Source organism: Gymnoscopelus microlampas, assembly GCF_963454915.1.
Source record: "Gymnoscopelus microlampas genome assembly, chromosome: 11".
NCBI classification, from domain to species: Eukaryota; Metazoa; Chordata; class Actinopteri; order Myctophiformes; family Myctophidae; genus Gymnoscopelus; species Gymnoscopelus microlampas.
Genome location: NC_139948.1, coordinates 31894528 through 31919826, shown reverse-complemented (window position 1 = coordinate 31919826; position 25299 = coordinate 31894528). Strand labels below are relative to the sequence as shown.

Below are 25299 nucleotides of genomic sequence, written 5' to 3'. Positions count from 1 at the left end.
CATTTGAGCAGCGACGAAAGTAAAATCTACTCTTAGAAAGTAATGACACACACTACCTTTAGTCTTTGGCTGATAATGATCAACTGCAGATAGTCTTTTGTTTCTCCAAATTGAATGATTTTTTAAATTGAAAATGTCAAACTTGTTTTGAATAAAAGCAAGAAGTTAGTGGGTTTAATATGAAATCTTAAATAATACATTCACAATGATGGCAAAAAAAATCTATCTTCAGTGCTTACACACACTGCTTATATTCTGTTTATTTTTTTGTATCACATTCCATAGGACGTAAGCCAAGTTAACTGTTTGTTATTATAGTTGTGTGATGGCTGCCCCTACATTTCAATTCACGTCGCGGTCAATTAATTAATCTCACAGCGTGCACGCGCGTCGTGCCCTGTCTGGTACGGGGGGGGGGGGTAGACATGGTGCCGCGCGCCTCCAAACCAGACAGACAGACAGACAGCGCCTGAACGCTGCAGGTCCTATGAGCGCGGGACTGGTGCGTAACGTAGCGTACCCGCGAGACCTTGGCCGGGCCACGTAGCGATAGATAGGGTTCCAGTGGTGTTGAGGGTGCACATACCATACGTACACAATAACAAACACACATACTTACATGTTTATAGCTCGTATATAACCAGCTCTGTCTGGTATTACACTGCTCCACATGAACACACGTAAAGTAGGTGGATGCAGAATGCCAGCCAGAAAGGCGCGTGCAACGCTGAATCTGTGCAACTCTGATTGCACATCATGCAAGAGGGAGGGCGCTCTCTGCGAAGGTAAGCCAACCAGCAGCACCACACACTGAACGTTAACTTGTTTTATTTATTTATACACATATATGACGATCCTGTACGATGCTAGTTAATGCGAAAAACGTGCACACGGAGGCTGGGGGGGTCGTAGCTTCGATGTGAATGGCGTGTGAGCTGAAGGTAATATTGACTTTGTGACAGTCGAGTTCAGTGGGTTTGTCACAGCACAGCACAGTCTGCTTTTTGTTAGGAAAGCGGGGCTTTTTTTTATCTTGCACGACAAGCTAGCTACCCCGGCTAACGAAGCTTGACATCGGATTTTCTTCTACTTTCGTGGGTGCCAGACGATCGTCACTGGTTTAAAATAAAGGTGCAACATTGGCTGTGAATGTTACATAAAGATCAATGCTAGCTAAAAGCTAGCTAGCTATGATCTGGGGCGGTTTTGGGCACCAAAAAAAGTGAAAGTCGTTTAGCTTTGGTAAGCTAATGCAAGTGGGCTAACAATACCTTTGTGAAGGTATGATGCACAATTACATTATTGTTTTACAGGGTGTCTGATGTTATATGACTCAAAGTCTCATAACCACCTCAAGCTAATACAATATATATGGCCAAATTAGCATGTCATGTGCGTGCAGTTAGTAGTTGTATTGCTAGCTGGCTAACTAGCCCAAGTTGCTCAGGCCTGCAGAATGTTACTGGTCTTCAGAATATGCTTCAATGTTGCCTTTTTGGTTTAACCCTTTCTTTGCTGCACACAGCGCCACACTCGTAAGACTAGCGCAGGTCAAAAGGTTGGTCCTTGTAGTCAAATCATACAGACATTACAGTCCGTTTTCCTTTGTGTTAATGCAAGTGCTTTAGAAGAAAAGGTGTGTATTTTCTTCTAAATGTGTATACCGTATTTATTTGTTCTTTCTTTGATCAAGTACATTTTTTGAATTATTTACACCAGGAATATCCTTTCTGGAATGTTGCCATTTTCTTTTTCCTGAATGAGCTGTCTGGTAGTGAACAAATTGAACTCTGCATGAATCTTTAATCTCTCCATCTATTTCTTTGTAGTGTATCTGGACACATTTGATAGCCTATGCAAGACAATTATAATTGACATTGTAGTTTTTGGTTTCCCATGATGCCTCAGACTTGTTGGCATTACTCTAGAGCAATGGTTCTCAAACTTACATTTCAAGGTCTCCCCTTAACTTGGTTCCAGAGTTACAGACCTCTAAGGGTCAATTTAGACCCCCCAAAGGAACCCAGAGAGTGCCTGGAATCCACATGGAGAACCACTGCTCTAGAGGCAGCCAAAATATTTAGGCGCTACCCGAGTCAGTAGAGTAGGGTGAAATACCTCCATGGGCATGGAGCACCCCTGCAGCGCACCACACAGTGTGCTGTTTAAGGTCTTATGAGTTGGGATGGAGTCAGGAATGTGAACCCTCACATGTTACTCTCTAAGTTGTGAAATGGAAAGCTCATTATTAAAGTTTATACTAAGAGGGAGCAGGGTGTATGATAGTACATGGTGAAGGTGGTGCATTTGAATGCTTCAAATGTACTGTCAGCCACTGAGACTTGTATTTAGCGCGTCCTTTCCCTTGGTATTTATAGTTTTGTTTTTTAGGAAAGTCTGGTCCCCTCTGCCATGCAAGTCTGAGCCTAGCATCTGTTGAGCTTTGTGTGATACAGAAAATAAATGAGGATTGGGCTACTTGTTATCTTTTCCAACATGAACCCTACCATCCCTATTCTAGGGCGAACATTTAGTAAAAAATAGCAGATCTAGCTCACAACGCATCGCAGCGTGAAGCATTGTGAGCTTGTAGATCGTCTATTTTCGGCCAAGAGGTTTGGTGTAGATTGAAGGAGGGGGCCTAGTATAGGGGGAATGGTCAATGAAGTGTATATAGGGGTTAAAAGATCAAGTGTAATTAATGCTCATTTAGTGTGAAATTAGACTGTTTTGTTGACCAAAGGGTTGCTGATTCTTTATTTGTTTTTGTTTTATCATATATGGAGCAAAATTAATCTCTGAAAGCTGTCCAAACTGAAAAGGCCAATTGCAAATCATTATCATTCAACTATGTTTGACCTCAGGATCTGACAATATAATGGCGTAGGCTAATTAGTACCGATATTGAGAAGTCTGTTGCCTCCCTACTTCCCACATCAAACGAAAGAGTTGTTTCACTGTGAGTGAAACTGTGACATGACTCATCACGGCCAACGATAAGCAGCGGGTGCAAGAATTCTACCAAACTTGGGTTACATAACCGTGCTGTTATGTGTGTGTGTGTGTGTGTGTTTGCGTGTGTGTGTTTTGACAGTTGTGAATGTTTGTCGGTGAATTCATCACTCTTGATCCATTTAAGTTTTACTAACCTGGGGTAATCCGCAACAAAGTTGATTGATGTTGTGTTTAACTGGATGGATGGATGGATAAACAGACAGACTTTTATTGATGTCACAAGGGAAATTCAGGTGTCATAGCAGCACTGCAGTAGGCTTGAAACACAGTACAGATTCAGGTAGGATTCAAGAATAAAACAAAAACAAAATATTAAGCCAGATAAGATGAATAATAAGGTTCTGGCCTGGCCATCTGCACTTGGACTGATCGGTTAGCATAATATGAGCTATAAATGCAAATAAATATAGGCAAAAGTAACTATAATATATCACCATTAAGCCTAGATGCTTTCATGGATGAAAAAGTATGCCCATGCATTGCATACTACTTTTATCCATGAAAGCATCTAGGCCTGTATCATCATGTACAGACTATCGAGAGTGGATATGTAAGGCTGATATACAGTGTCCAACAGCAACGCCTTGGGAATCAGGCTGTTGAACAAGTGATATTTCTTGCTAAATGTCTCTCACTTGCACAAGAGATGATGGTTCTATATATCGTACCTGCTGCTAATGTCTTTACTTGCGAAGGAGACTGATAGATAGATACTATAGTCTGCCTTTATTTTCTGTTTTGACCTTGCACCTGGTATATTTGATATAGATTCTTGGTATCTGAATTGAATGTATGCCCTTGTTTCATTCTCTATTCTCAAATAGTTTGACTACTTTTGATACTGAAAAAAATTGGGGGCTTGTGCTAACTATTATTTTACCCAATCTTTTAACACCTACAAAATGATGCAACAATAAACTTGAAGTTGTGTTGAATATGGATATGTATTGTACAGTCAATCTAAAGTTAATATAATGAGGATTACTCATACTAATATATTGACGATAAAATATTTACAGCAGTTAGCCTAAGCATGCCTCTAATTATGATACTAGTAGTCCATGAGCAAAAGTACTTGAGTGAGCGAGCATGCAGTTAATCCGAACATAGAATGGCAGAAGCAGTACGTTTTTGGCTGTTATAGTTTCTCATACTATTATGTATTATTCAATCATCCACACACAGGATAAACTGTTAGACTTTTGTGTCTCAGGCAGCCATGTGAGTTGAGTTGCTCTGTCAGTACACAGTTTGCCCCATTTTGGGCGGGAACCCCTATTTGTGACTATACCTTTCAGGACGGGAACCCCTTTTGGGGTTCTTGTTGCTATGTACAGTATAGCAACATGCATACATTTGTTTTCCCGAAAACTTAGGTCAGGATTTCAAAGGCGTTTTTAGAATTGGCCTCAGGTCTAAATGGGTTAATGCTCTCAGAGCTGCTGTCCAGTTCTTGGAAAGGATCAGAGTGAACATGCACAGGAAGACAGGTGCATCTCGGCATGAGAGTACTTTGTGTAGAACAAATTAGAAATCGTTTAACCACAGCACTGCGTGCATGCAAGTTTGTAAGATTCAATATGCATCTTTTGACTTAAGCTTAGCATATACTGTGTCGCTGATGTTATTTATATTATTAATGCCTGTTTTTCACTCTTGTTTATTGCCTTCCAACAAGATCAAAGGACAGGAGGAGTAAGGCTCTCAGAAACCATCAGTAGTTTGGGACTTGTAGAGGAAGACTCACTTGGCTTACCTTGTTGTGTTATGTTGTTACATGTTAAGAATTGAAAACTGATTTGGACTGTCTTGGGGGCTTGGCAAGCTATACTGATAAGACTGGGGATTAAAATCTGGCTAACATCCAATGTGTCAGTTTGCTTGATTTCTCTGTTTCTCGGTCATTGTTCTTTTTTATCTACCTTCACTGTAAATTAGAAGAGAAATGTTGTTAATGGTTGGGGTAAATGGAAATAATTTTGAAATGGCCTCAGCTTATATCTGTTAGTCTTTTAGATTGGAGAGAATAGATTGAGGCAAAGTGAAGGCATGTGTCTGTCTTGAGACGAGAGGATGTTTGTTGTCTTTGATAAAGGAAATGTGTTTGTGCTCCTCGGAGTGGTTGCAAATACAGAAACCGCCCTAGTGTGCACATAGTATTTTGGCTGCTAGTGGTTTTGGGGTCAACCAACTGTCACTCAGGACACCGAGTCATAGAGCAGTACCCAGGTGCAGATTATTGGTTACATGAATACATTTGCAATACCATCAGAAACAATATCATCACCAAAATGAAGTGATGTATTTATGCATACCAAATTGGTAATCTGTTTCTGTCCACTTTACTCAGCTATGAATGTGGTGAATAAATAAAACAACGTATAGTATTGGCCTACTCAACTATTTTATTGTGTGTGTATCTGCTCACATTACTCATAGGAAAATTGATATGCAATTTCCTGTGATGGTTCTTGCGATGATTTCTGCATAACTGTGGTTACATTCCGTTCTGTAACAGTGAAAATGTGTGTGCTTGTGAGGCAATACAGATCCAATAAATTTGCAGAAATCTTAAAGGTAGGGTAAGTGATATTTTTGGGTTAAAACAAAAACTATTTTGTTAAAAGGTTAAATCACTATATTCTGATAGTAATAGTCATTCTATAGCAATAGTTATTGCTATAGAGTGTTTGTTCAGTAACAGGAGTCTCCCCGTCTCTCCAGCTCTTTAATAAACAGAAAATACATTTTCCGGTAGGTGTCAAAATCTCAGCCAATCAGGAGAAAGTACCCATTTTTACCTGTTCCAGTTCCAATTTTGCCTGCTCATTTCTTAGTGTCATCCCTTAAATTTTCACTTGTTTAATCTATATCCTGATTGAGTTCTCTATCCTGATTGGATAAAATTGAAATGAAACTGAAACGAAAATCCATTTTCTGTTTTATAAAGAGCTGGAGAGACAAGGAGACTCCTTTTACTGAACAAACACTCTATAGCAATGAGTACTATCAGAATATAGAGCTATTTAACACTTATTTTTAACCAAAGAAAATCACTTACCCTACCTTTAAGTAATTAGATAAAACTGTTGGTAGCTTACATTATTATTTTTTAAATATATTTAATGTGGTCAATTATTCTATATCATTGAGTGTTTGAAACTTCAAACCACATGGCTATGAATATTATTACATACAGAATTATACAACCTATTTTAACCAGCCAGACAAAATAAAGGTCAATACATGCTCCTTATGACGGCAGAAAAAAATGTTGTTTCGGACAAGCTTTCCGAACAATTTCTGAGAGACAGGACATCTGGGTGTGTGGGAGTTCTGAGAAAAAGTTCTGAGACCATGCACCCAATAGAAGTTCTGAATGACATAAATTTGTAAATGCATAATTATACTGTTTTTTGATCTGTTTGTCTCTTTTAGAGCTTTTGAATTTTATAGTATTTGTAAAATTGGCTCATTTCAACATTGTATAGCCTTAATTTTCGTAACGTAATTAACAATGTTCTGGTCTTACACTCATCAAACCACCATCCAAAAAATGTTCAATTAAAGATTGCGTGTAATGATTGTGTATTAATGCAGTTGCCAGCATTACATTTGATTTTACACTCAGGTTACGAGCCCCAATACATAATCAGGAAGCCTCTTTCACCTCATACACTTGTGAAGCCTGTGGTTATGACTCACACACAACACTGAAACTCTTGCGGTGAAGTGTAGCGCTGAATCTTGGTTTGTAGTGCTGAATCTTGGTTTGCAACATTTTATATTGGCTGTAGTTTCAGAGACAACCTCTTACGTAGAACGGAAAACCATTTCTAACTTGTGTCTCATGTATTTCTTATTTCCTAGGTCACACTTGGTAAATGGCTCCTGAAACAAGACAGAAATCCTAGTTGCAGCTCAGCGTCTGGCATTAAAGCCCATCTTTACCTGCTCTGCTCTGAGGTGTAAAGAGACAGGCATTCTGCACATTAACCACCTGAAGAGGAAAACCAAATCTGTGAGGCTTAAACCATCGGAAAATAAGTGGAGCTTCAAATGTTCATTATCAGAGAAACCAAAACTCAGATTCTGAAGTCTGATTCTTAGACGTATGGGAAAAGCTCTGCAACAAACTGCATGTCTTTCCAGCTGTCTTACCTACCTTGGAAAACATGGAGGCCCTTTTTGAGTCTGGTTGAATTTATCTTGCCCTCATCCTCTCCTTCCTTTCTCTCCAGTAGTGGGAGGGGTGGGGGACCGGTGTTGTCCCCCCTACCCCTCCTCATAGACTAAGCGAGTCTTAACAAGGCAACGCTGCATTATTTCTCGTCCCCTGCCTGTTTTCATCTCCCATCTGCTCGCCCTTTCTCTTCATGACATCCTGCCAGAGCCTCAAGGAAGAGGCGTCTGTCCATAGCCTTGGCGGTATGTCTCAGGAGGAAGGCCGCAGGACACAGGTCTCCCAATCCTACTTTCACTCCCCTAACCAAGATCTGGACCTGCCAAGCAACCTGAATAAGCGTGAAGGTGTAGGTAAGCCTTACTCTGTGCTGGTGGACAATAAAATTGCGACCAAGACCACCATGGGAGAACAGACCCTTGGCCAGTTGCCCACTCAGCATGTGACCCCACAGCAACAACAGCAGCAGTATTACAGAGAGGGAGGAGCAGGGCTGGAGGTTGGGGCGCAGGGGTCCCAGGCCGGAAACGGGGGAACGCCTGAGAACTCTGAGGAGGACGAAGAAGAGGAGGAAGAAGATGAGGATGGCGAGGTAGAGCAGGAGAACTTCAAGCGTGCGCAGATCATCGTCGAGGTCAACTTGAACAATCAGACCCTCCATGTATCCAAAGGGGACAACAAGGCGGCACCACCAGCAGATAGCTCACCCTTGAGTGATGAAGAGGATTTAGAGGAGGAGGGAGTGAGTCCTGACGATGAAAGAGAGGAGGGCAAGGAGGAGGAAATTGAAAGTCGAAGAACGAGATCCAAGAGGGCGCGTCGTGCAGCTAGCAGCGCTACAGTGCCCAGCCTGCCGCGGAGGAAGAGCCTGCGATCGGCCCTGAGCACGCCTGCCGCCGGCATGGCCACCAGAGGGAGGCGGAAGCGCGGCCCGCAGCCCAAGAGGAAGCGGAGGCCAGCCAGGGCCACTCCCTCTTCTGCTGGCTCCACCGCGGGGGGGAAGATGGACGGCGAGGAGAAGGAGGTGCTGATATGCGAGAAGTGCCCCCGTGTGTTCAACACGCGCTGGTACCTGGAGAAGCACATGAATGTCACACACAGGCGCATGCAGATCTGTGACAAGTGTGGCAAGAAGTTCGTCCTGGAGAGTGAGCTGGCCTTGCACCAGCAGACTGACTGTGAGAAGAACATTCAGGTAATGTTGCATGTTAGCCCCTGGGCCGATATAACTTGTGTTGCATCGTTTGTGATGTATCCGTCTTTGTTTTCTCTGAAAGTTCCTTGATTTATACAATACAACGGTGCACATTTCATTATGATCTCATTTCATTAACTTTCATTAAAACATTTTGTTAAATATTTTAAAACATTTTAAACGTGAAGAAATTAAATACTTCTTTGGCCAGTAGGAAGAAGCAGTAGATAGATTGATGGACCTTTATTGATCCCGCGGGGGCAATTCAGTAGAGGATTTGTCAGTTTATTATCCCTTACATTAGTGAAAGTGCATGAAAAAATATAATATATATTTTAAATACCTCAAAAACACGTAGGGGAAAATGCCAAATAACCACTATAGAGCACCAAAGTCTGACGTAATTTACACATCCTAGGTTTGTCTACCTGGTTTGCGGTTTTCCACCCCCATTCTGAATCCCCATAGACGTATTTAATATTGCGTCAAATAAGAACTGTGTTCCAAAAATAAACAAATGACCCTGGCGGTTTTACTCTTATGGATGGATATGAAGCATGAACCGACGGTGAGAAAACGATAATGTTACTTCCGCCGAATTAGTTACATTTTTGCCAGAAACACTGTATCAAATATAAGTGACTGACTATCATAAACGATACAGAACCTCCTCCCTGACAATATCGCCAGGACAGTTTGTTTATTTTTGGACCACAATTCTTATATGAGACGATTCTAAGATGACCCCATGTTATTCTCCATAGCAAAATTACTTTACGAACCTGGGGATGAACAAGTGACGTCAGGACTTCTGTACTCTATTGTGTTCCAATCTTGTCCCTGTAATTACTACAAAACGGTTACACCCTGAACCAGATTAAATTCAGTTGTTGGATCCCTGGATGATGTCAGTGTACCTCTAGGGTGAACCACATAAACTTGGCATAGCAGATGGTCAGATTTGTGAAGTATTTCTCTTTTTTTTGTGAATAGTTTTCACATTTTGTAAATTCATAATCTCAGATCCACTGTTCCACATTTGGGCAAGACTGTCATTATCAATATGAGGTCAGAGATCCACAGGGAAGCTGACCCTGACTTGTTTTATCAAGAGAATCATGAGATTGATTAAATAAACAAGCATGCTTCATTCGTGTGGCTGCTGTGGGCAATTTGTATTTATGTATCAGTCCCACAGTGCAAGGCATCCTGCCTTTTTTCCTTTTGCCAGCCTTGAAATGCCTGCTGTTCTGTTAAACCATTTGGTCTACTGAAGGTTGAAGATGCATAGGGACTATTCCAGGCATCTGAAGGTTTAATTGGTGAAGATGTAGGAAACAATTTGGCCAGCAGAGGGAGTCAGAGCATAATAAAACAGCTGAGGCAAATGGGAACCATCTACTGCCATGGTGTCTGGTGGACCTGTTGTAGGGTTACAAAACAGCCATGAAACTCATTTTTACTAACTGGTTCTACTTGTTTCTTGTTTTTTTGTGTGTGTGTTTTGTGTCCTCTTCAGTGCGTCTCTTGCAATAAATCTTTCAAGAAGCTGTGGTCTCTACATGAGCACATTAAGATTGTGCACGGCTATGCTGAGAAGAAGTTCTCTTGTGAGATATGTGAGAAGAAGTTCTACACAATGGCTCATGTCCGCAAGCACATGGTTGGTAAGTGGAGGCTCGTTCTGTCCTGCTGTGCTCAGTGGGCAGTGCGCAGCTTTATGCTAAACCTCCCACACCCCAATGGGATCATAAAGGGGCTCGTAAGCCTAGTTCAGACCAAAGATTTGTGATGAGCCAAGCTGAACCTTGCAACCACTTTCAACAGAAATTGCAACATTATAAAACTGGACAGTCCACATCAAAGGCGATTAGATGAGACCGATTGCCGTTTCCACAGCAACAACTCTTGCACGTCATGTCGGCCTACTTCCGTTCTGCACAAACTCCAGTACCTGACAGCACATCATCTTTTCCTGTTCTATTTACCTCTATTCCGGGCGACGGGATATACAGTAAACAGCCGACAGGCCCGTCCCTTCCAAGTATGGGAACAACCATTATCATGCATGCGTGAAAAATCGGATAGTATTTCCCTATAAGATATTGTGCACTAGCCATGCACTTGTTGGGATGCCATTTGGGGGGGACCTCAGTGCTCAGATTTTGGAAAGGCGTCCCTGCAGAATATGTATAACAGTTGTGAGAGCAACAGATATGATGATCATTATTTATGTTACGTTCTGAAACTTGTTGCTTGTGATTTGATAAGTTGAATCTCATCAGGGAAAATCAGCCGGCATCAGCTGCCCTGCAACATGGTAATTCAGACCTCTGTGATTATTCTTTTGCAACGGCCTAAAACGGTTCTGTCTCATTGTGAATCTCTGGTCTGAACTAGGAATTGGTGTGATATTATCATTATCACTTTAAAATAATATTGCATTTCTTAATATGCCTTGCACTGCTGTGTTTTTAGACTGTGTTATATCACTAATGTTATTACACCTTTTTTCTCACACTGTTGAGAATGAACATTACACACAGTGGATGATAAATGTAATTAGACTATTTATCCATATGGGGATATTGGGTCAGATTAATCCAGGATGAGATTACATTTAATGCTTTTGAGAATTCATCTTCATTTTCTTGAACCTTTATTTGATTGCTTTTGACAGAGCTTAATGAAAGAATCAATACCTGGTGCCTGTATATTGTTGTTTTTTAATGTGATTGTTGCATTATTGTACTTTTATGCTTAATACTTTTTACTTTATTTCCCTCATGCGACAATGTAATGCTAACTTTTGCCAAAAACATACCTCATCAGCTAGCATAACCGTCCAATTCCAGACATTCAATTAATAAAGTGTTCATTTCATCCTATGTCATTTTCATTTCATTTCCTATGTCTAGTTTCTCATAAAGTAACCTTGATCCATGTTTTTTTTTAACTAAAGTTTCCCCTGTCCCCAGAAATGGACAATAGTGCACATAGTTTGGAGATTGAGCTCATGTCAGCATCAAGGGTTCATATTATTATTATTATTAAATCCTTTCTGCTTTTATTGATAGTACAGTGTAGAGAGACAGGAAACGAGAGAGAGTAGGGAAGTGACATGCAGCAAATGGTCCAACTGGCCCGGGAATTGAAACGGGGACTAGCTAGACACCAGTGTCTTCATTTGTATACATTTTCTGGAATTGGATCGAGTTCTGCATTATCCAGGGCTCAATATTTGTGTCTTTGTCCTCTCTTCTTTCAACCCCCACCCCCTTCTCTAGCTCACACCAAGGACATGCCTTTTACATGTGAGACATGCGGGAAGTCCTTTAAACGCAGTATGTCGTTAAAGGTTCACTCTCTCCAGCACTCTGGGGAAAAGCCCTTTCGTTGTGAGGTGAGAAACACAATGTATCTCTTTCCCTCCCTCACTGTCTCCCTCTTCCATGTTGCACAGCTGCTGTCAAAATTATCTGAGTAGTTGCTGTATTAAAAGTGATTGACATAACATTCAGTGCAGAGGACTGAAATCTGAGCGGTCTAGATATAAAGCAATAACTATGCAGATTTCAGGCAACCTATCCATGTATAATAGTTGGGTCTTTTTATTTTACCAATACATACACTCATAATGCATACACATTTTGCCAAGCCTTGCCTTTAATCCTGTTCAACTGGATTGATGGACTGAATGAACGTATACAGTACAGTTACACACACACACATTCCTGTGTGTGTGTGTGTGTGTGTGTGTGTGTGTGTGTGTGTGTGTGTGTGTGTGTGTGTGTGTGTGTGTGTGTGTGTGTGTGTGTGTGTGTGTGTGTGTGTGTGTGTGTGTGTGTGTGTGTGTGTGTTCACACACAAATGGACAACACCCTCATATTTGTTGAAGGTATACCATGCTAAGTTGTGTACCGTTGTGTAATGTATCTGTTGGCATTGAACTCGGTACTCAAACATTGACTGGCAGATCCTTGCAGTCTGTTTGAATGTGCATTTGTTACAAAAGGAGATTCATGCTTGAAAATAGGCAGTAAGAGGGGACACTTGTACTGTGTGGTTGTTTGTAACTGCTCCTAAAATAGTCTTTCGTCTGTACAGTGTCCCTTGCATAATGTTTCATTGTACTGTTATGTATTCAGAGCAGATGTGTGCTCCGAAGTCTGTTCCCAGGTCAAACATTACTAGACCATGAATACACACATGGCGTACCAATTCACTGGGACTTTAGATAAATTAAATAGACATTCTTGTCATTGGACCCCAGCCTGGGTTCTGGATGCGTTTCGACCATGTTGAGGAGGATGAATGTTTTCCAAGCCATTTTTTTCCTGCTCATAATGGTTGATAATATACTTGTGTCCAAATACTTCAGTTCTGCAGAAGCCTTTTAACATATAGAGGATGTTTCACCCACCCAAGGCCTTCAATTCATGTGGTTGAACCACATGAACGGGTAGTGGGGTAGAGAACATGTGTGGCCGACTACTCCCTGATGTGTGTTTCTGTGGTTGTACACTTTAAGGGATTCCACTGTATCTGATTGCATGCCTGTTAAGGGGTATCTGGTGGTATAGTTCCCTCTGTCTTTCCTCAGAAGGTCTTCTCTAAGTAGTAATTAAAGTAATGTAAGCATAAAGTCCATTCTCAAATGAGCACCCTAGCAGGCTACTGGAATGGAAGGTCAAAGCTAAACAGGTCTGGGTCTGCTCTAAGATTCAATATTTTTATTGTTACATCTTAAATACGAGTACACAAGAGTAACATTCTTTGGTTTTGGTTCCTCAACCTTGTAGAAGCATTATTAAACCATAGCAAAGACATGATAAAGAATAGCAGCATTGGCAAGAAAGAAGAAGCGTAAAGAGGTGCTTGAAGGTGCTGCATGCATGGTTATACGGTTCTATATTGATATTTGAATGTGACCTTGAGACTGTGTGTCCTTAACATTTTAGTGTTATCTGGATCTCTTATAGAACTGTGACGAGCGGTTCCAGTACAAGTACCAGCTGCGCTCACACATGAGCATTCACATCGGACACAAGCAGTTCATGTGCCAGTGGTGTGGCAAGGACTTCAACATGAAGCAGTACTTTGACGAGCACATGAAAACGCACACAGGTGAGCCGAAAAGTCACAAGGACAGACATTCACCTAGCAGCATTTAGGCTCTTTCATATCGAAAGCCTCCCACTGTCTAACGTTGCTTTTTGGGATTTGTCTGCAAGAGTTACGAAATTATTCGGATACCAATACTGAGCCAAACAATGTCACTCTCTCAGTCAGCCAGTCTCTGTGCACCCATCTAAAAAAGGAAAGAAACAGGGCGTCCACTAGAAGACTGCTGCAGTGGTAGGAGCACAGAGACTTCACCCAGTCTTTTTTTTTATATAATGAAAGGGAGGTATCGCATCAAAGAGCTGCCTCACATATATTGCGGCTTTTAATGACTACCCGGACACATGCTTTATTACATCCCTCAGGTTTTCTTTCCCCATGGCCCGTTCTATTTCCAAAGCTGAACGAGCACGCTGCCTGCACCTCCTTCTGTGCGTTTTTCTAGCCGTTCCTGGCGTGGGTGGACCCTTCTATTTGTGAGGTGTAATTACTGTACCCTCTCCTCTCGCTGCTGCTAGCGACCAATTTAGCCTTCAGCCATGGGGGGACACACCCAAGTGATGCTCTGTAATAGGCATCACACATGCCCACACACACGAACATGAACATAAACTCCCATAGTTCCTCTAGCTTTTTCAAGCTGTTTTGTGAACACGTCAAACACTCACAGAAGGCAGCCATATTAACTAACACCTTTTTTATATTCCCTGTCCGTTTAGAAGAGTTTCACACCTAACACACAGCTCAGAATAAGTCATTTGGAGAGCGCATCAGAAGCCTGTCAATGGGATGGTGGTGTGGGTGGTTGCAGGCACATTGAAGGACTCCATAGAGGGAGGTTAATGAGAGTAGTTTTCCAGTGGAGCCCCATTGCTCACTTTCACATCTCCTCTCCACAGAGAATATAAAAGACAGCGTTCCTGCAAGTGGGTGGGTTGATGGCAAAGACATTTTTTGATGGCAAACCATTAGCATTTTAAATGGAGAAACGTAAGGGAGACTGTTCATTTTGGGGGGTTAACTTCCTCCCCGTAGGCCTATACAAACTCGCTGCTTTTTGGTTAAATTCGAACGTTCTGAATAGAAAATATGCCAGCCATTGTGGCATCCATGTGAATTATGTAGATCCAACGGGATTTTAGTTCTGGAAGGGCGGGAGGGCGATCTACTACCTTTCATATCTTTCTAATTTGAGTGAGAGACTTCCCAGGGAGGCACATCGAGGCTAGCAAGAAGTGGCCTTCTTTATAAAAAACACAATCCATATGGTGGAGGACCCATCAAATGGGTAAACTCAAGCTATTTCATTGGTATCTAAACAAGTGCATCCAGTGACAGTCTGCAATTGTCCAGAGATACCTGCCTAGATTTGTCATTGGAAATAGATAAAGGTAGAGTTATTCAGAATCAGTTTTATTAGTCACATCACATCAGGTTTACAGTTGCTTTTTTTTCTCGTGCATGCTCCATTTTGTGGTATTCTGTAAGAACAGAGGACAGAGTGAGAGCAAAGAGATAGCTTGGTTATGTACAGTATACAGATAACGGATGTGATAGCAGTTACATGATATTTAGAACATTAGCAAATGACATTAGCATCATATGCAGGTGTGTATATTTTCTTTTAGAAACATTAGGCAGCGATTCAGGAGTCCAGAGTTGGTGTTGACTAGACCGCACTCTCGCATCGCTTCGCATAGAAACATCAGCATCATATGCAGATGTGTGCTTGTTTTTAGAAACATTAGCATCATATGCAGGTGTGTGCATAAGGTGATGCCGTAAGGATGGGTAAAAAGAAATAGCAGCAGATATAGTGTTTGTCAGTGTTACTTAAGGTGCTGTTTCAAAGACCAGTTTGTGCTGCATGGGGGAGAAAAGGGTACAAAACTAAAGAAAAACACATATTTCACATAGTTAAAAAACACCTCAGGCAGGCAGTGTTCATGCCTTGTTCAACAAGCCTGGGTAGAAACCGTTCAGAAATTGGGTGTTCAGGGATTTGATACTGTGGTAAGGTCAGCCTCGCAGGCCAAATGCACAGTCTATTTACATCGTGCAATCTGGCCAGGTTTATCTTGTGATTTTAATATTGTCATTTTGCAAAGTGATGTGTGATAACATTTAAGGCTTAAAGGACTAATTCACCCAAAAAAATTAAAATCAGTCAATTCGTAAGAGTGTGTGTGTGTGTGTGTGTAATATGAAGTAAGCCACTTGAAGGAGTAGTTCAACCACACAATGACTTATTTTCTATCAATTGCACACCCTATCAAGCCTTGAATTCATGGAGATTTTTTAGTTTTTATGGCATTCCTAAGCCAATAATTCGATGACTCATTCGGGTGGCTGCTCAGTAGGAGACTCAAAACTGCTGGACCGATCAGCAAGCATATATGTGAAATATTTCACTTACATTTTATTATGGACATCAATGTGGCTGTGATTGAGCTGAAACCTTGTCCAAAGTGATACTTCATAGATATGTCATAGTAAGATGGCTGATGTCACACGCTGGTCACATGAAGTCTGAGATCCACACTGGAGCCAAGTCTGAGATCCACATTAAAGACATGCTGTTTCTATGTGGATCCCGGGATCCACATAATTGTGTAATGTGAGAGTCCTATGATCTCTATGGTTAGACTATATTTAATATCCCTTAACAGAGACCATTAGTTTAACTCTAAAAGGAGTCGATTGCAAGGCACGCATTCAATTTTGTTTTCTCCCTCACTGGGATATTTTGTGTTTTATCTCTGCTGTTCCCCGATCTCCCCCTCATCTATCTACCCTTTCCTGAAACCCTGCAGGTGAGAAGCCTTTCATTTGTGAGATCTGCGGGAAGAGCTTCACCAGCCGGCCCAACATGAAGCGCCATCGTCGAACCCACACAGGAGAGAAGCCGTACCCGTGCGAGGTCTGTGGCCAGCGCTTCCGCTTCTCCAACATGCTCAAGGCCCACAAGGAGAAGTGCTTCCGGGTCACCAGCCCTGTGGTCTTACAGGCCGGCGGCCCTCCTGTGCCTCTCCGGATCTTTGCCAACACCCTCTCCTCCTCGTCCTCCGGCCCAGGCCCCTCGGCTGCCGCTGCCCCGATCCCGCTGGGCCTCAGTCCGTCAGCAGGGGCTGTGCCTCATCGAGGCCCCATGGGACACCCCTTCTCCCACCTGCATCTCCACTCGACCCCTTCCCAACATCACACGCACCCTTCCGCAGCCCAGCAGCACCTCCCGAACATACAGCAGCACGCCCCGCCTCACCCCCACCCCCACCACCACCTGTCCGTGCCCCCTGTCTCCCACTTGCCCCCACCCCCGGCCCTTTTCAAGAGCGAGCCCCTCAACCACTGCGGGCACGAAGACGGCGGTTACATGCACCACATGCCCCCCCCTGACAAAGGCCCGGGAGCCCCCCAACACCACTGAACTATGTTCCAGGCCTACTAGCCCACACACCGGACCACACCTCTTTCTTCTTACATACAGTACCTGGTCCTGCCTCAGCTTCTCTTAAAGGAGCACTTCAACCATTCTAAACGGTATCTTATAGTTGGTCCGCCTCACTAATGCTCACTATGATATCTCACATTTTCCATCTACTCGCTCTGTGTCTCAAAGGAGGGCTGTTGACAGTTCAGAAACCTGTCTACCAGTGATATCATCGTTGGTAGGCAAGTTTTTGAAACAAGATTTCAAACTTTATTTCTTTTTAATTAATGCAAGGACAATGCTTATATTTCAGCATGCTAAATTTCCAGGAAGAGAAAGGTTGTAGTTTCTATTAGTTTGGAATCCCCCTGTCAATGATGTCATTGGTAGGAAGGTTTCTGAACTGTCCATAGCCCACCAATGAGATGCAGAGTAAGTAGACAGAAGCCCCTTTTTATAATAAGCATTAGTGAGGACCAATTATATGAAGATATAGTTGAAAATGGAAGACGTGCTCCTTTAAACTGTACGGTCACTAGACTTGGATGACCCCCCTCAAACATGGCAAGGGACATTACATGCAAAGTAAACATACCTGGGTGCTTGTGAAAGACTAATATACCCTCAGTACACCTCAGTTACGTTAGATAACTGAGAAGCCTACTTAGATACCACACTTAACTGACATATATGTATTTTACAGTTTTGAAAAACATTTTCATGAGAACATTCTTAGGAAATCTGATGAGATTCATTAGTAGAATTCCTTTCGCAACAGATGGGAACGTTTAACGTTGAGTTTTTCCTTCGTATTCGCGCCTGTGAGTAAGGTCAACAGACCTTAATCTTAGTATATCAGTACAACTAATGGTTGCAAGTCCAAGCATTTGCTCAGTGTGTTATGCGTGTAAATTCCCACAGTTCTGTGCGATGAATGTCCTAAACGCTTCTAACAAGAACCTCTGTCTGTCCTTTGACGCAGGGGCTGCTATTCTTCAGATTGTCAACAGCAGTAGTACAAGATGCAGTGCTATAGGTCACGTGGGTGGGGGGTTAATAGGACACCTGGGTTAGTTAGGTCCAGGCAGAGTCTGGTACAGAGATTCATATGATTGTGTAATGGTGCTTTCCATTCCAATACTGCATAGAGTTCTTAACTTCGCTTTTCCATTCGAGGTTCATAGTGTAATTAATATAATTATATGTGTATTGCGTCATGATACAGAAGTATAACATGGTTTAAAGTCTCCATTTTGAGCTCACCTCTGGACGGACATATTTTATGAACAAAAGAATAGAGATAGTGATTCTTAATTAGCCCCAGGCACACAACCCTCACATTTACTCACTCAAGCCTCTCAAACCTCGGCTTTCAGTACTGTTGCTTTTAGATAACAGGTGACTCAAATACTGCCACTGTGAGGGGGTCACACATACAGTATGGCCCCACTTGGATATCTCTTCTCTCACACTCTCTCATGCCCAATTTATGCTCCATCGTACAATGGTGTCGCACGCCGAAAGTAGCCTATCTAAAAGCTCACAATGAGTTGCGGATGCACAATGCTACAATAAGAAAGAGAGAAACAAAACAGATTTTGCATGGTGATTATTGCCAAACGTGTATTTTTATTCTCAGTATTTGCACTGGATTTGGATTTTCAGCATTTGCATTGCATTTGATAAGTACCAAATGCAAGGTAATGTAACAAACTCTTAAGCAGTCTCTCTTTTCAAGAGTGCATAGTGGAAATAATTGACAAGGAAGGACATGTTTAATGTCATTCATTCTGTACACTTAATTACATATTGGCCCATATGAACATTTTCTAAGACACACAGTTACTCAAAACTGAGTAACTGTTGAACATCAACTGACCAAAACCACAGGATACTTGACAAATTAACAGATCCCTCAATGAGGTGAACCTACATTTAGCAGATGTGAGCCCATGTGAAAGCTGAAAGGCAATGACAATTGCTGCATGCAATGAAAATGCCTAATACTGTACATCACTCACTCGACTGAATACTGAACACTACCATACGACGCGTTGTGAGCTTGTAGATCAGCAATTTTTGGCACATAACTTTTGTACAACAAAGTATAAATTGTGCGTAACTCTCTCTCCTCTACCTTGCTTCCCTTGGCTGCTGTCCAAATGATACGGGTTTAAGGTCATTTGACATGATACAGTACACAGACTTGGGACCTTTACTCATCACAGTTCTTAACTGATTAATATGCATATTCTGATCAATCTATGTTCCACAGTTTGGTGTGGGGCTTTCTTTTTTTTATGTAATCTAGTTTTTCTTTCTTAATTTACTTACAGTATACTGTACACACCCATTGACAGTTTCTTACACACAGGCAAATATGTGTCAAAACCTATTGAATGTTTCCTATCTGGAATGATGGCAAAGGCTCGATGCTGTTTATCGATGTTTTATAGAAACAATGTTTTTTCAGAAAATCTACTCTCCTCAGTTTCAAACTATTGAATGGTTCTCATCTCTAGTGTAGATATATACTGTGGTTAGCACATTACATTCTCAGAAAATATGCTCTCCTCAGTTTCAAACTAATGAATGGTTCTCATCTCTAGTGTAGATATACTGTGGTTAGCACATCATAGGAAATGTTAGAGATTAAAAGGCAATTTGTATATTGTTTCTAATACACTTACATTTCTTGTATAGATAGCATACTCAAATCATCACAAGAAATTACATTTTATTAATGTACTGTCCCAATTGTGTGAATGTTATGTGTTCAAAATGAGAGGAAATGGTAGAAAAGGCCTCTTGAGTATTTGGAATGGTTTTAGTTGCTTGATGGGAGCGGCTGTTAAGAGATTAGTGTTCAGGAGCAACAATGAGCATTGTTCGTGTGTGTGTGTGTGTGTGTGTGTGTGTGTGTGTGCGTGTGCGCACATGTGTATGTCAGTGTCTGTCTGGCTGACTCCCCGGTGCTCTTGTGCGCTGCTTTTACACAACTTACCCCAATATTTGTGTATGTTAGGGATACCAGAAATGACCAATAGCATTAAATTCAGCATGACCTATCTACTGCCTTGCTGGCATTTAGTCCTTTAGAGTGGTTCAAACTTGATAAGCTATGTGTCCCTCCTGGTTTTTAGACCTGCAAGTATCCTGCCATTTCTGTGGATCTTAATACCACAGTGTTTGCTTATCAAAATGTCCCCTGTCCTGGTTCACTACTGTGCTTCGGCCTCTTTTGCAGTATGGATCTTTGTCTCTTGTTTTGTTTTTTTGTTTAAAGACTTTTCATTTGTGTGTATCCTCTGCACTTTACTGCTGCGTGAGTGAGGCGCAGGGAAGGGAGGGACTGACAATGCATTGTGGAAGCAGAGAGTGATGTTTTTGGCTGCATTGGAGACAGCGGTGGTGGTGATTAATTTGGTGAGCGGATGTTTTTAGGCAAAGGGAAAAGGAGGAGAATCAGATTGGAGGTGGATAGTGTGGAAGGGGCCGTGGCAAACGAAGGACAATTCTTTTAGGTTGTGCATGTGTTTTTATTTTCAGTTTTATTTTCTTTCTTTTTTTACCACATGGACCCTATTTTGGGCATGTTTATAGATGAAAATGTTTGACTTTTAGGGGATTAGATCAGCTATTTTTGAATACCCAATGTATAAAACAGTGCTTAAGTGATTAAGAAATTTACTTTCACTCTAATATGGACCTGCCCCCATAGTGTGACAGTCCTGCTGCTTTGGTGGTTTTACACTAGTCCCTCCCAGCTTCTTCTGCAATTCATAAGTAAAATCCTGAGTGTTAATTTAACTGACATTGAACTCCCAGAGTTAAATCAATACTGAGGATATGAGTGTGCAGCCTGCTGTTTGTTGGGATTCTCTTATGGAGTTTCCTCTTGTCTTGTGCTTGTCTTTGTTCCAATTGGCTGTATGATTCTCCTCCTCTTTTCTTTGTTGTATAGAATGCACTTTCTACTAAAAATCTTGGCTAGTTGAGAAAAAAATAACATTGTATATTCTTTAAAGATGTTTTAAAAAAATCAATATACTTTTTCCCCTTTGTATTTTTAACCACTTAATGTAGCATTGCATATTTTATTATTGTGAGTATCTGGTACAAAAATGTGCAGCTTTATACTGTCCTGGGTTGTCCTTTTTTTGTATGTCTCTGGAGGTTGAGGAGAAGTGGAAATGTTGGGCCTTTTTTTGATAATGTACATTTAACTGACTCTGCTAACTTTGAGAAGTAAAAACAAGTAGCCATGATTATCACATTTTGTGTTTTTTGACTTTTTGACTGAATAACAGCATTAGCCACTACATGCACATTAAAGTGTTCATTTAACTTTGTTGGCCTAAATGAACACTGTATTATACTGTGTTGAAAGAGGGAGAATACGATATTGTGCACATTGTGTGTTCTGACAGAATGTGTTATTTCTCTACCTTCAACAACAAGTTCTCCCAAAGGCCATTTCCAACTGTAATTCTAGCTGGCTGTTGTTTATAGATTTAATTCACTTCGTGTTTCACTTGGTTTTGGGCCTTGCTGATCACTTGGATTCACTGGGGTTGTGTTTCTGTGATATTTCCTCGAGCCATTCAGTTGACTTAGGTGTAAATTTGACAAAGCAAGAACTTGTTGCTGCCTCTGTGTACAGCTGCTCTGACCTATTTTTCTTGCTTAATTTTTTTTTCTTCTGGAAACATTTCCCACAAGTTTAACACGTTTTTTGTTTGCCCAGGGTTGTCATCCTTTATAACTAAATCACCCCAGCTCGAGAGTCCCGGAGGATGGAACTTAATATTTTCATGCCATATTTCCCTTCAAAGCTGCTGGGGCTATTTCTTCACGCCGTTTGGTGCCCCCCCCCAAGGTTGGTGCCCTGTGCTTCAGCACCTCAAGCCCGTTGGATAAGCCACCACTGCTTGTAGTCGCTTTATACAATCATATCTATCAAATCTTTACACAACGATGTATGATTCATGTCACTCATTCACTTTAACTTTAACTCTGAAAGTGGCGAAACCTTCCAATTCAGCACATTTGCGTATATCTTCTATAAGCATAGCCTACAAGGAAATAACTAATGTTCAACACCTAGTATAATGCTCAGTCTTTGACATGACATTATAATGCCTGCCATAATTTATACTCCGTCAAGTCACATGACAGAGCATGAAGCAGGCTTAATTCGATGCTGAGATGGGGGCAGAGAACACTGATTGGGATAGAAAGTGTTGAGTGAGTCACCACTGGTGAGTGGGTGGTCAGGTACTCAGGCAGGCTCTCTTCACGCGTGGAGGAGATAACGCAGAGTCTGTACATATACAGTCCCATTTGGGTTTCGAAAATAGTCCGCCACCCCCCAGCTGTTAGTCATTAAGCCCTGCGGTGAGGAGGGAGGAGGTCGTGTCTGCGAGCAGGCAGATAAGAAGATACATGTAGCATGCATGCTTTTAACTGCACGTTGCTGAGCACGTCATTGGGAGCAATGTACATGTCATGAAGGGTCTTGTGTTCAATCAGTGTTCTGTAGGAACCAACATCTAACGTGTGTGTGTTCGTTTGGATTTGCAGGCAGCAAATGGTAACTAGAAAAGTGTGTTCCTGTCAGGCCAGGTTGCCTACCCAGGGCTGTGTCAGTCGGCTTTGTCGAGCGTCTATACGAACACATTTGCCCTGTGTTCCGGGGAGGGAAGCCGGGCAGGAAGGGTGATATAATATTTGGCATCACCTGTCTGCAGGGAGTGTTGGACGGGAGGAGTAGGACAAAGGCTCTACATCCTACCGGTGAGGGCTCCTCAGATCAGCTTGACCACGTGTCCATGCCCAAATGCATTGCATTGCTGCCATGCGATTGGCTGATTGTCTCCAGGCCAAAGGTGTGGCAGAGACAATGTTTTCGCCTCCGTCCGTCCATCTGTGTGCAGCTAATCCCCGGCATTGTTAGTGATTGATGCCAGAGCAGAACCTCTGCCCCAAATGTTTCACATCGGCCTGTTACAGCGCCACCAGGAGGCAGATTTTTGCAATACACCTTATTTTTGAGTGGTGCCAACCACTCCTATATCTGACTTTGTCTGTGTGTCCGGGTGTATGTATGTCCAATAAACAAACATTGATGACAACATCAATACGGGGCTCATCAAAGGCACCACTCACTTCACACAGGGTGTGATTTTTATATTACATCACGCTAATCAGTACACATCATTAGAAAAAATAAAAATAAAGATCTCAATTGATTTGTCCAGGGGTGATCAAATATAGTCATGTGATCAAGAAGGATCCGTCTGATTTTTTATATTCCATATTCCATATTCCATCCTGATTGGATAAGATTGCCTTCCAATGTTTGTAGGAGTGGCCCGTTTTGAACAAAATGCGCAATCATGAATGCAGCTTCTTATTGCTGTGAAACTTTGCTCGAACATTCCCACCATTTCCCACTAGGCCGACCGAGGAAGAAATGCCACCCTACATTTTTCAAATCGGCCTCATAGTGGCGCTATAACAGACTGATTCACGTTTTCGCCAATAACTCTTGAACCGTAGATCATACAATCAAAATTATTTTCCCTTTGGATTGCCACAAATAAGCCACGCCCATTTCCACCTGGCAAGTTTTCTGCCATAATGCATTTTCTTTGCAAAACACAGTTTTTGATACTACTCCTACCGATTTTGTCCAAACCTCACCCAAATTGGTACACATTATGTGTACCAATTTGGATTCTATTCCGATTGATTACGACTGGCTTTCAAAGTTTGCTGGAGGGGGCCCGTTTTTGCACCGCTGGACCGATCGGCGGGAAACTTTGCACGCACACTCCCAGAAGGAGAACAAGGCAGAATCTCCACTCAATTATTTTTCAAATCCACCACGCCACCACAACACAGATTTTTGCAAAACAGATGTTGTCCAAACCTCACACAAATCGGTACACATTCTTTCTGAGGTCATGTGATCAACATGTATAAGATAGATTTTACAGATCTCATTCCAAGTGCTAGGGCTCTGCCTAGGCAACCTGGCCTGGCGGAGACCTGTGCTCCGAGGAGCACACTTTTCTAGGTAAATTTGCATTTACCGAGCAGTTGGAATGGCTGGTCCAGCCTGGAGGAGATCAAAAACAGCATATTCAAACCTTGTCCCACAAAAAGGCGATTATTTACCATAGTGTAACTAGCCTTCCATATGGTGTTTAAACCATGTGCACTGCCCCTGGCCTGGGTAGAGTTGTATACAACTGGCAGAGTGACACAATTAAACATTGGGAGGGCTTCTGTTATCTTGAACTGATTGCAATGCATGATAGTAGCTGGTACAAGTTATAGAGAAGTTAATCTTATAGTGAATTTCACTACATGACAGGTAGACTATATAACGTATAGGCTACCTACCCTACCAACCTGTCATGTCTGCTAGAATGTACAAGCGTCTGTTTCGTTGTAAGCATAGCTCCACTCCAGCTGAAACCAGCTGAACAGAGTTGCCAGATTTTGTGAGAGAAATAGGCAACCACCAGGTCTATGAAAACAAGCCCAAAAGATGTGACATGAGCAATTTAAAGGTAGGGTATTATATTAAAAAATATCACTTAAAGTGATATTTTTTGGTTAAAACAAAAAGTATTTTGTTAAAAGGTTAAAGCACTATATTCTGATAGTAATCATTGCTATAGAGTGTTTGTTCAGTAACAGGAGTCTCCCCATCTCTCCAGCTCTTTAATAAACAGAAAATACATTTTCCGGTAGGTGACAAAATCTCAGCCAATCAGGAGAAAGTACCAATTTTTAAGATTCATTTTATAGTGTTCCAGTTCCAATCTGCTCATTTATTTGTGTCATCACTTCCAATTTCACTTGTTTAATCTATATCATGATTGAGTTCTCTATCCTGATTGGATAAAATTGGAAATGAAACTGAAACTGAAACGAAAATGTATTTTCTGTTTTATTAAGAGCTGGAGAGACAAGGAGACTCCTTTTACTGAACAAACACTCTTTAGCAATGAGTAGGCCTACTAACAGAAAATAGAGTTATTTAACACTTATTTTAACAAAAGAAAATCACTTACCCTACCATTAAATCTATATATTCATCGGCTATTTTTTTTTTTAATCTTGGAGGAAAAGTGAAAAGTTTTTAATATTTTTTTAAACATTCTAACAAGAAGTTGCTTATAATAAGCCGACATGGCAACGCTGGAGCTGAAGCCTATAGACCGTAGAGACTGCTCAGATCTCTCCATCATACAGTCTCCTCCTCCTCCTGTCGCCTTGTCATGAGGGGACAGCGCTTTAAGTGACAGCGCTTCTAGTTGAAGGGACAGCGTACACACC

At 41.7% G+C, this 25299-nt stretch overlaps 1 protein-coding gene across 3 annotated transcripts; it reads left to right on the top strand.

The window, feature by feature from the left end:
• Positions 1-507: 507 nt before the first annotated feature.
• Positions 508-21221, top strand: znf652 (zinc finger protein 652). 3 transcript variants are annotated; one of them, XR_014601849.1, is made up of 7 exons: positions 806-941; positions 6886-8393; positions 9913-10060; positions 11681-11796; positions 13376-13520; positions 16331-18568; positions 18648-21221. XR_014601849.1 is itself a non-coding variant. In XM_084072404.1 (6 exons), the coding sequence occupies exons 2-6, from the start codon at positions 7392-7394 to the stop codon at positions 16942-16944; spliced, it is 2025 nt and encodes a 674-aa protein (XP_083928530.1). In that variant the 5' UTR covers positions 508-785; positions 6886-7391; the 3' UTR covers positions 16945-21221. The 3 variants fall into 3 exon arrangements, 2 of the variants coding, with proteins under 2 accessions (XP_083928530.1, XP_083928529.1); XM_084072404.1 differs by lacking the exon at positions 806-941 and adding an exon at positions 508-785 and having other exon boundaries at positions 16331-21221; XM_084072403.1 differs by having other exon boundaries at positions 16331-21221.
• The last annotated feature ends 4078 nt before the right edge of the window (positions 21222-25299 follow it).